This window comes from Anguilla anguilla, chromosome 14 (genome assembly GCF_013347855.1).
Source record: "Anguilla anguilla isolate fAngAng1 chromosome 14, fAngAng1.pri, whole genome shotgun sequence".
NCBI classification, from domain to species: domain Eukaryota; kingdom Metazoa; phylum Chordata; class Actinopteri; order Anguilliformes; family Anguillidae; genus Anguilla; species Anguilla anguilla.
The window spans coordinates 20,349,958-20,362,719 of record NC_049214.1 but is presented as its reverse complement, the minus strand read 5'-3'; the positions used below and the strand labels follow the sequence as shown (position 1 = coordinate 20,362,719).

Sequence of the window (12,762 nt, the reverse complement as noted above, 5' to 3'; positions counted from 1 at the left end):
GAAAATCTTTTGTAAAGAGACAGAAGTGACAAAGGAGCTCCATCCAGTAGATGTACTACTTCTGCTCTGAGAATAAAAAAAATTGAGCAGCTTACTGCAGTTCTTTTCCTGACCAGAACCAAAAGTAATACTGAGAAAAACACATGTTCATGTTAAAATACAAACTCATGTTTCATTATAAATAACAAGATAAAATTTGGGTAAAATAGTAAAATTTCAGTTGAGTAATTTTTATATCCCTTATTAGGAAAAAATAGAAAGCAATGGAATCTGGTCAAAAAAGGGAAACATCAGCACTTATTAAGAAAAAAATTATAATTAGTGGGGAGTGTTAGAAATTCAGTTTAAGAGAGTATAGGTCCCATGAATTCCAAATTTGATCATTTCTGTTTTATCAAACCCATAATAAACTCACTAACCTCATGCAAGCATCACCTTTTATGTGCCTACACTTGTTACAAAAGTAACATGACAGTCCTGAGCATAGCCTACAGAATAATAGCCGATAGTACTATTATTAATAATACTGTTGTTTATTTAAATTTGAAACAGCAACCAACATCAAAAATTATTGGGGGTGTATTATTATTTCCTACTGAACAGAATAGATTCCTTTATTGTCATTGCACAGTGTACAACAAAATTAAGTAGCCATCCTGTTCGTATCATTTAAATATTTTATGTTGCCAGTCACCCCAATGAATTATCAGCACTCAGCTAGAAGTTGTTATGGAGATATTCATGGCAAACTGTGTTTCTGCTCAAACAAAAAATAAAAAAAATAAAAGCTTTGTTTCTATCAAGTCACGACTGCTCTCCCTAGACTTCCATTTTTAGCAATATTAATATTTTATTCTTTTTTTTTCATTTATTATTATTAGCTTAGTTATCGATTAAGGCTGAAAGCCAGGGTGAGCACTGTGGTCGACAGCCAACAGTATTGTAAGGTAGTCCTCAAAAAGGAGTATCGGAAAAAATCTAATTCAAGTGGTAGCTAGACAGCATAAGAATATTTAGCAGTCAGCTAACAACTTCACATTTTGCTTGTTTCCCCATTTTGTATCATTCTCAAATGTATCTACACTTACTTCTCCGGAAGGTCTGCACATGGCCAGAGACAGTGGAGAGACATGTGCAGAACCTATTTATAAGCATGTGCCCTTGTGTTTGACACACGAAAGCTTCTCTCAGTGGAAGTCACAATACTATCGACTCATTTGAAAGTGGGCTTGACCGCAAGGAAATAATGCACTGTATTTTCAGGCTTGATAAACAAAATGGCTCATGGTGTTTTAACCTGTTTTTGGTTTGACAAAGTAACAGGCAGAGCAGACACTGCTGATTTCTAGTTTTTCATTATCTTGAAGTTTTGTACGATATATACGTGCTGCAATGTGCTTGCAATCCATTGATAGCCCATCCTGATGAGAATGTAGTTCATGTTTAATCACTGTTGCCAGCCACTGAAATCTGTAGTCGCAAATGATGTTACTGTAATTAATCACATCTTGGAGAAACTGAAGCATCATTGATTTTCCTTTTGTTGATTGTCCTTTGTCCTGAATGGTATCAACCTGTTCTATAATTGGACATTTATGCAGTTGTAGTACAGGCCTTTAATTCTTCACTGTGTGAAAGTAGTAGACATGTTCAAATGGAATTCTCTTGTTAAAATATTCCTACTTTAGACTTAGACCTACTTTTAATCTTTATTGAAAGAAATAACAGCAAAATGCTTTTTTATAATGCAAAAAGAACATTTCTCATTATTATAAAATGGTGATTTTTAAAATGGTGCTCAGTAGAGTATGGTTAATGCAAATTTAGTCCCTCGTTACTCAAAAGGCATATTCATTCATGCCGAGATGCCACAGCTAGCACTTGCACCCTCCCACAGAAGGCCGCGTACCCTCCAGGAGCTATGAATCCTAACTCCTCATACTGTACAGACGATGAAGGTTATGTAACTGGACACCAGAGAGAGGAAGCCATGTACAAGAAAGACTCAAAAACACTTATGCACTTAATGTACTAACTCAGTACTTCAGCTTGGTTGCAGTCAACATTTGTCTTTCACTTTCAAATATATATATTATATATATGTTTTTTTTTATTTGCGAAATGATGCTGTTTTAACATGCTGTAAACCAGGGCTGCCCAACCTTTTTTCCTGGAGACCATCCTGTAGGTTTTCATTTAATCCCTAATTTGGCACAGCTGATTCAACTAATTAGCAGCTCAACAAGATCTTTAGCTTTCAAATGAGGTTTGTTAGGGTTGGAGTGAAAACCTACAGGATGGTAGATCTCCAGGCAGCCCTGGTGTAGGTACACACAGGCCAATCAAATAAAGTATTTTTTTGTACTTTTTCTTTTTTTGAGAACACATTTTGAATACCTCCAAAATAAGATCCATCAGTCAGCTTCATTTCCTTGTTCAGCTTGGTGATGACGCTTGCAACACCATGCTGAATGAAATACATCTTCTTCCCAACAGTTCCCTCGCGGATGATGTAGTCATTGGGCTGGAACACCTCAAACTTCAGCTTGCTCAGCATGCCAGTTACAAAGTTGGGGTCAGCGTTGGCGAACAGTGGCATCGTGGCCACAAGCTTCCGGCAGTTGAAGTTTACAATCTCCTGTAAACAAATAAATAGACAAACACGATACGATATTTTTATGCACAGCCATCAAAACAAACTTAAATTGCATACTTATCAATTGTCATATATTATAATTCAATGGATATTCACTCTCATATCACAAAATTATGATGGAAAAGTGGACAAAAATGTGCTACATTGTTTGTGCATTCACATAGAAACATAAATGTCCAACACAGTTCATGCATGTTGAATGTATTTTGCCACACAGCTTGCTCAGGTGCGTATCACAAGTCTAATGCCCTAATCACTACTACACCCTGGTACTTAATGTTTATTAGAGGAAGAGAGCTATAGCACACAATCTAATTAGAGACTCTATTACTCCCTGTGTAACGCAAATGAACCTGTCACTTTATTCCTGGGAGCAACTATATAGATTATTTGTAAGTAGGATTCTCTTGTATTATCCACTTACAGGAAATGTGCATAAAAAGAGAAGTAGAATACAAGAAAACCAAACAAACAAAAAAACCTGTTAGATATTATGTAATTGCTTGACTTACATACATGCACGATTCTCAATAAATCCTACAAGGATTCCAGCATAATTCTCTTTGTTTTTTATTAAGGAAGTAGGACTGGAAATCAGTTGAGTTTTTCCAAGAGTAGTCTTTCCATTAATTTTCTAGATGACAATAAGATTGTTCTTCGGTGTTTACTGAACAGCTTCTTGCAATGACATGCACTTCCTGCAAAAGATGGCTGTCTGTCAGGGAAGCAAGGACCATTTGTCCCTCGCTAGGGAATAAGGAATCTCGGAGCGTTGCAGATTGTTAGCGCAGACAGAAAATAAGGTGGCAGTGGAAGCAAGGGTTTTGACCCCAATCATCCACAGCGAGTAATGAATTAGATACTAACATTCGGCCCGGAACTCCACAAGGGAAACAATCTTTAGACTTTGGCTATTTAAAGCGATCCATCACAGGGCTGCGGTAAAAATAGAAGATGGCCAGCTGCAAAGTTTTCCGGAGATGAAACATTAACCGTTTTCTCACCTTGCAGGCGTCATCGCTGAGGGCAGCCTCCTCAGCCGAGCATGCCGCCCTCTCACTTGCGACTTAATGGGGCTGCTTGTGAGGCAAAGGTAATTTGCCACGCTCCATTCATTCCCCCTGCATCATTAGGCATATAATCCACCGATGCAATCGCGCAAACGGCTGGCGGAATAGGCACAGCTCGCCGTCATCAAATGACAACTTTTAATTGGCTAACTGTAGCTGAGGAACTTTTGACTATTTTCGGCCTCGTTCGTGCGCTTTCTGTGATTTCCGGCTAAACACTGGCTGCCGCCGTGAATTCCTGTGCCCAGCTCTGATGATTAATTTACAATGGAGCAGATCCTTGTGGCCTAACCACCGCGGGAATGTCACTTTTTGATGGATTCCCTTTGCCGTTTGTAAGTGCCTCTGCGTGCAAGAGACTGTAACTGTCTGGCTTTGACTGTTCCTAAGTGTGTTTAATAACTACCCTGGTCCTGTTTCAGAACAGCAGTCAGAACCACTTCACCTGGCCAATCAATTGATGTCATCTATCCTCTCAGAATGACACCATGGCCACTTGAGCATTTAACAGTGACATTATTACCATTATTACCAGTGAGCATGTGTCAATTTTTGGCTAGTAAAATGTGAAGCCTTCCAGATATTCTGGCCAAAAATAAAATAAATTATATATATATTATATATATATATAGGCTAGAAAGCTTAAATAATGGGCCTTACAATTTCAAATAATTAAGCATTAATTTCCATAGGATCAAACCCACACAGAGAACAAGCCGTGTGGGAGGAGAAGGTTGTGTGGCTATTGCGAACCTCAAGATGAACTAAACTGTACAAGACATTCAATTTCAAGTCAGCATCTTCTACTATCCAAATAGACCTATTTGTCATTGTGATTAGTGTAAATTTTGTTTATTAGTCTGAAAATCCTAGAACAAACTCTGGTCTGTAATAATCCAATATGTAACTCTGTCTAATTAAAAATGCAGACATAGATCAACAACCTCCACTTAAATTTACTTAATTAGTCTGAGTAAGATATTTTGGTATGCAAGATGTTACAATAAAGGTAATGTGTACAAGGACATGAATCATGAATGTAGATTCTGCATTTAAACCAGGCAAATATAACAGAGCACACATGCCCATCTGAACGTATGGTGATGGACACATGATGGGTATGTTCTATCTTTGTTTTCAAGGAAATATAAACATGCTGTGATTACAGTCCTGCACATATCTGCCAGACCAGATGGCTATGTATAGTAACACATAAAAAAAATATCCAGTTTCCTTTCATGATTAATGTTTATTTTGTCTGCTAAATGGTACAGCTGACATGCATTTCGACATTCCTAGAGAACATGAGCCTTTTAAAAGCTCTCATTTGAAAAACCTTAGTGGCCCCCCGGGTATCTGAGCTTCCAGGACACATGCCCTGTGTGTTCTGGCCCCCCGGTGGTTAAATGAGCTCCCCACTGCAGTCCGGACTGCAGGAACCCCTACCTAATGCCGACTGAAGGCCTCTTCAGATTGCATTATGGCTCTCCTGGCCCTTTTTAGTTATAATTTCTTTCTTTTTGCCTTTCCATTTTGGATAATGTAATATGTATAGCTGTGTAACACAGGTTAGTAGTATTGGGGTATTTGCTTTTGTTCACAATAGACTGCTTGGTTAACTTTAGACTAATTTTAAATGGGCCTACTGTGTCTTGTTAATTTTGTACATTCATAATCCCGAGATTAACAGTGATGATCTCCAGACCAGAGTTATTGAAATGTAATGTAATGCAATCTGAAGCTGTTGTCTTAATTTGCATATGCATATATTTAGATGGGCCTATTAACAGTTAAAATTACTATATTATTTTCTAGGATGAGCAAAATTTTGCTTTTTGAGGTTTGCTAAATAAAAGTTTGTCCATAAACAAGTTTTCCCCCCAGAGAAACATATTAAGTTGATGTGTTCATCTCTACTCTCTTATCTTGTAGACCAAAAGCATTATTAGTATCAGATTCTTAGGGAATTTTGTCAGAAGGAAAACATCAGCTCACCTCTTTCAATGGATCATTCAGCTCACTCAAGATGTTGTCTTCATCAAATATCTTGCCCTGGTAACGGTGCTCATAGTAATCGTGAATCTTCTGTCGCATGTCTGCTGGGAGCTTATGAAAGGACATGTATTGCTCCACTTGCTTGTACTGTAAAGAGAGAGAAAAAACAACAATACTGAACCAAACATGAATCACTCAGAGAACAAAAGGAAACATTGAATTAGTACCTATGATATTTTTAATTGGTTTAAGTGACCAAATCTGACTGGAGAAATAATTTGGTAATACAACGATAAGAGCTGTGAGAATCCATCATCATGACTTAGGGATTGCACTGTAGACACCATGTTACGTAATGGGAGCACTGAAAGCTAGGTCCTTCGGTCACTAGGTGAAACCATAGGCAGAACACTGCTGACAGAAAATAAAAACACCACCAAGAAGGTAGAAAAGGGAATGGGAAATCTCCCTAGACAAATATATGAATAATGCATCTCTCTCATAAAATGCAATAAATGAATAATGATGTATCATGGCAGTACAGTACATACATTCAATTATTTTTTTACATGAAAATGTCTCAGAAAGAATATAAATACAAGATATCACAAAAGCAGCCTTCACAACATCTGTGGTGTGTGTTACAGCTAGTTAGGTAGTCAGATCTTGTGTTTACTACTAGCAAGTTATCAAGCTATGTAAGTGCAAGCTCAGTTTACCAGCTAGCTATCGACAGTCTTGAATAGGTAGCTAGTGTTATGTAGCTAACCAACTTGTTTAATGCTACAGTAAGTTATTGTACTTAGGTAGTATGCTAGCCTAGCTGAGATAGCCATCTGATTATTTTAGCGAGCTAATTTTGGTGCTAAATTTTTTTTTATTAGCTTGCCCTTGTTTGTCTCTTTACCCAAATTAAGTAGTTTTTTTTTTTGTGCGGTCATTATGTGTGTAACAAAATAAATCTCCCAAACAGTGTCACTTTGATCACTAGAACAGCATTCATTGCTGCCCACTACTGCAGTTCTCAGGATTTGTGCACTTCCAAGTAGTACGTGCCACAGACAGCTGATTCGCCTAACATAACTGCGTAGCACTCGTCAGTGAAATTTGAGCTAGAAATTGCCCAAAAGCTGAAAAGTTTGTGGGAATAGGTACACTACAGCTGGACTGCATAGAAGTATGGGTCTACAGCTGTACTGATTCATAATCAGGTCTAGTTTCACTTGGCAGATTGTCTGATTCAGAATTATTTACAGTAATGTCTATGCTACACAACTGCTTTAGTTACATGTATGTTTATCACACAAATATGCAGTTATATATGTTTAACACACATTATGCAAAATTATCAATTTTATAAATGATTTATTTTTGTAAAAACAGGATCAGACAGCATTAATGTCAGAGGTTACAGGAGTTAACAATGCTGTGTCAAACCCACTCTCCCTTTTAAAGCAATTTCATGTAATCTACCTTCTTTGCCCTGAGAGCAAGATTAAATGAACATTTAGGAAGAAGGGAGGTTGTAGGGGAAAGACAAATGAGAGGGCACTGAAAACAGAGAACTGTTTATGTTTAAGTAATGCATTGCAACGTACAGGGTTTTAGTGAAGTGCAAATTAATTGGTCTGCTTGACTTCCAGCCTCAAGTTTCCCATTTAGAATTATTCAAGTTGAATGTGACTGAAACTCAAATGCAGTCAAGACCACAAGTAATTAGTGTAATGTTCCAAAAAGATAGGATGTCTTGAAATGTTAGCCAATTTGAAATAGGCCGAGTGCTTTCTGGAATCTGTAGTACGGTGAGTGTTGCTTTTGGAAAGTAGGTGTAGCGTAAGGAACCCTTGGGGTGGCTGTGCTATTTTTATTTATTTTTATTTTTTTGGGGGGGGGGGAGATGAGAGATTTTTTGGGATGATATTTATCATCACCAGTGCCGCTGCTGGTAACCAGGGGAAACACACAGCAGTTTGGCACCATGTTTTTAAATCATTTGATTGAAGTGGGGTTTCTGTCAAGTGCACAGTTGTGTCATCCATCAACATAATCAACCAAAGACAAAGACAATCAAAATACAATGAAACCCTGGCTCTGGTTGTTCCTCAGATGCATTCTAAGAAGTAGGAATCATGCACATATCTGTGTCACTAATAACAGCGTAACTATGACTGGGTGACTAGTACATGTGCACAGCCTGTTGTAGGTCCTAATGTAGAACATAGGTATTCAAATTCTTGTATGAACAACGCTTGGCCTAACCATATCCCTCCCAAAAGGAAGGTACTGTACGGTATACCTAAACTTCAAAACAGCACTAAACTCCAATGAGTGTAATTACAGAATTTATATGATGCTGAAAAGATCAGTCATCAGTTCACAGTTCTACTTATGATTACTGTTGTACTTATTTAACAAATTAAGTAAATTGCCTGATTAATAAGAAATATGACCGAAAATGATATTCTCCAGTGAAGAGCCAAACATGCTTGAACAATTGAACAATTTTTCAGAGAGACCCTCAGATGCCCACATCGCTGTAAGTCAATTCACACAAATACACCATCTCATACATGGACCAGAGAGAAGCAAGGAAATCTATCACATCTATCACAGAAAATGTTACTTATGCTAAAGCATAAAAAAGGCATTAGGGGAACATTTTTTGGGACGGTCATATCCTGACATGAATATAATTTACTGCTATTGGAAGCCACAGAGGGGAGGAAGGGCCCACAATAACCTTTAACCCACACACAACACAAAGCAATGAGTGGAAATGGCATTAATCAAATTCAAAGCGTGTCGCACCTTGTTCCCCAGTGATTCAGCAAGGCTGCTGGATGGTGATAAGGCAGGGTTTTGTTTGAAGCAAACAGACATTGGGTGCCCAATAAAGCAGATTTTTATTTATTTATTTATTTTTTTGGGTGGGGGGGGGGGGGGGGGGGTTTGAACTTTCAGAAATGGAACAGTGTTCTTGTGCACCAGTTATACAGATTAGTTTGATGTCAAATATTTAAGTAAATTTACCAAATATCAAAGCTGCCCTCCAATCTCCTTTCAAAAAATTCCTGCTGGTAAAATACTGGTAAAAAACTATGCAGACTTCTGACACTAAATATATGTTGTCCTGGAAGCCTATTGCTTAGTAATTAGCTATTTACATTTGAAAAAATGAATTCATTATTAGTCTATGGAAACATAACGTGCTGTACACCAGAGAGTCTGAGCGAAGAAGCTGAATCTGAACTCGTCAAAAAAACTGTGGCAAAACTAGGCTACATTAAAAAGCCCCCAAAAAAAGATTTTTCAGTGCGTCACCCTGGTAAAGCAATGAGAACTGCTCTAGGTCTTATGAACGAGATTGGTGACGGCATAACCGTGACTCAGCTTTGTCCAGGCTTTACTAATGAGGTCTAATTAATATAATGCCCTCATGCAGTATGCTTCTCTTGCAGTATAAAATACACTCCTTCCAGGAATCCTGCCATGAAATAGCAATGTTGAAAAACCAAGTACTCCTGTAACAGTGTTCGATTTCCCTGCTTGGAGAGGACACTGAGCCTGTCAGAGTGTAGAAGAAAAAGCTGCATCACAGAGAGACACATCCTCGACCTACGCAGGACCACGAAAAGGCACGAAAGGTAACAGCCTCCACTCTCAAATCTCCCATCAAATTAAATCTGGGGCTGGGAAGAGGCAGTGTTATATTAGATGTCACAGGCAATGTTTTCGCTTAACCCCACTGTTTCCTGTGGGCCAAGCACACACTGAGAGCTCTGCTATTGCAACAGATTTTCTCAGTGATGAAAAAACCTCGCCAAAGAGACATTGGATACAGCTTGTGGAAAATGTCTTTTCTGAGTAGAGGCATGGCTGTGACACATTCAGTAGAGTAATACATGCAGTATCTCTCCCCCTCTCTCTCTTCCCCTTTTCCACTCTGTCTAAGACATTAAGCAGAATACAATCTCGATGACAACCATATGAACCGCATGATTACTGTATAACCGTTAGTGTATTTTATAATGGAATATAGGTTCTTCTGTATGACAGTACACCAATCATTTCCTTCAGTTAATTGTTATGCATGGTTCCTTGGATTCTGTATTATGTGAATTAATGATTATTTTGATTTCATATCCTAAAGTCACATGCCTTTTCCATTTAGATACTAATGTATCTTTGTGGCATTACAGGTTCTGTTGTAAGAGAGACAAATGCATACTTTTTAACTGGCACAGTAGTGTACTGTATCTGTTATTTTCCCAGGAGAATGTAACACAATTCATAACTGTCTGTATATGTACAGTATGCATATTGTATATGTTTATCAGCATGTGTTATATGGGTATGGCTGCTGCATATTTCAGGCACCAATGTGTATGTGTGTGTGCATGTAAGTATGGACACGCGTGAATGGATTACGTATGTGTGTATGTTTGTTGGTACACATGCTGGTTATCTGAGAAAGGCCCCTTAAACATTGGAAAGTGGTGAAGAAACTGATTTCGTTTTAGCTGCAGTTACAGTGCCGGCACAGTCAGTGAGAACAGAGCTCTTCTGTGAACCCTGTGCAAGGGCATCTCGGATAGTTCTGGTAATGTTTCCACTGCAGCTGCTGCTGAGATACGGCCGGAGGGAGACACTGCGGCTGTTTGCTTTATCAGAACACTGAAGCCCAAGCGCAGTCAGCTCCGCATGTCAGCTTTAACAACGGCAACTACTCTGTGTTTTACGCACCATTTAAGTTTTCAAGTCTTCAATCCGGGAGCTCAGTCACTTGACATCCAGCATGGAATGTAAAACAGTGTTTAAAATGTGTGTAGGGAAATAAACCAGTGCTGACTTTAAATATGGCATGGCATGGCTTTTTCTTTCTTTTTTTTTTGTTTTTAAATTAATAAATAGGGCCTCAATCACGGAACTTTGTTCTTAATCAAAGTTCCTACAAAAAAAGATCTACATGGGATTAATGAAATGTACACACCTTTGATTCTGTGCTTATTCGCAGGTGTAGAAGAATGTCGACTATTCATAAATTTGATGCATGTGATTAGCATGTAAAGTAAACACCCAAACAATCCCATAAAGGGGATGTTGACTTCAAGGTCATGTGTAAACCCAGGCCATTTAATTGTGCTCTCTGTAAACATATCTGTGCGGTCCCTGAAGACGTGCTCTCTCCCCACGGCACGGTTAGGCAAGAAAGCAGTTAATACGCCATTGCCAAGTGATGTGTTTGGCTGTGCGCTTGTGGATCTTTATATGTCATTATCAATCCTCAACATCATCATCATCATCATCATCATCATCTTCACTTTTATCAATCACTTTCATCAAAAAATGAAAGAAATTACATGTGTTCCCAACAAGGTTATTAGTATAAACTAAAACAAAAATTAGGTGTGAAAAATCATTATCGTAAAATAATAAATAAAACTGAAACTGAACTGAAACTAGCAAGCCCCCTCTTAAAGCGAATTAAAACTAAACTAAATCAAAATCGTTAACTAAATTTTTAAAAATAAAAAACTTGTGAAAACATTTTAGATGAATGAAAATAGTTAAAATCAAAAACATTATTAAATATTAAAGTATATAATATAACTATAAAATTTTATATTAATATACTATATTAAAACATGAATATAATGTATTGATCAACTTTCTGTTGTTAATAGGAGGTCTGAAACTACTTAAAATTAATTTGCATAAACAGTAAAGAATTCTAAATAGAAACTGCATGAGCCTTGCTCATGATTGCACCAAAGAACAAATCCAGAAAAGAAAAGAAAAAAGATGAATGCTGAAATGTTTGTGGAAACATTCATAAGCACAGTTACTGATCAAATCTGATCGTATGCATGTTTTTTTCGAAAATGAGGCCAATTGTTTCTATGTACAGTAACACTTTAGAAGGACATTTTCACTATTGCCTGACCAATTTGTTAGCTGATCTGTCCCAAATGACTTCTCAGTGAAATCTCATGTCTTGGCAGTGGATACAGTGTCTCAATAATGTTCATCCTTCGTGAGCAATCGATTCAACACCACTGCACAACTGTACCACAGATGAGACTCCCAGCACTGCCGTTAAGGGAAGTGGGTCACCCGTATTAATATATTGTTTATATGTAAGGAAATATACAATGCTGTGGTATTGATAAATCTAGATGAAGCCTTGATAAAATATACTCTCTATGTCCACAGACGTTTTCAAGCGTAATCAAATTGAACATGATAGAATTCCTAATGACCAAGCCCTGAACAACTTTGTAAAATTGGACAGCGTAGAACAGAGAGCCATAAACCCACACTGACATTCTCGCGAAGAGGGTCATTTTCTCCATTTCCAAGGGTGGAAGAGCAATACTTTTGCCTTCAGTGGCCCAGTGAGCCAGTTTAATTGTTCACATTTCGAATTTAAACACCCTAAATTCAGATTAACTGTACCATAGTCACCTGCTTTCATCTAATTGATGAGACTCAAAATCACCCTATTCCATTCTAAATTATTCCAATAAGTCAATACAGAATCCCTGTTACAGAGCTGAAAATAACAGCGGCTTAATTGCATATTGTACCTTGTAAAACAATTTCATCTGTGCAGAAGATCTGATCTGTGCAAAGGTATAACCATCTTGTTATGTATCTAATATTACTTTGAGGGTTCCAAAACCCATATCAATTATAAATAAGCACTTTTATTTGGATGCAGTAAAATATTATCCGGGGCTTTGTCTCTTACTGCCTTATTTTCCAGTATATGCCTCTATGTACTTCTGTTTCAGTACACAAATATACGGTAGCTGCGTAAAGTAAAACACACCAAAGTGTGTGATGTGTATAATATGTGTTTGGGAAGTAGATAGAATTTTAGGAACACAGCTGTAGAAGAAACTCCACGCAGTGTCACATTCTTATGAAATCTATGTTATTATCTCATCACAGCAAATTAAGGAAGAGTCAGTTGTTAGCTATAGTACTATACTTTCTACCATTCAGAAGTTGAACATAGTGGCACCACATACGTTTTTC

General features: G+C 37.7%; 1 protein-coding gene across 1 annotated transcript in view; it reads right to left on the bottom strand.

Annotated features, from left to right (window-relative positions):
• Nucleotides 1–12,762, bottom strand: part of LOC118212900 (potassium/sodium hyperpolarization-activated cyclic nucleotide-gated channel 1) — a 79,536-nt gene that overhangs the window by 21,385 nt on the left and 45,389 nt on the right. Inside the window, exons 5-6 of the mRNA XM_035391371.1 lie at nt 5,722–5,868; nt 2,398–2,638 (exon numbers count right to left, since the gene is read on the bottom strand). Of these exons, the coding sequence (XP_035247262.1) occupies nt 2,398–2,638; nt 5,722–5,868 (388 nt within the window). The remainder of the gene's footprint in view (nt 1–2,397; nt 2,639–5,721; nt 5,869–12,762) is intronic.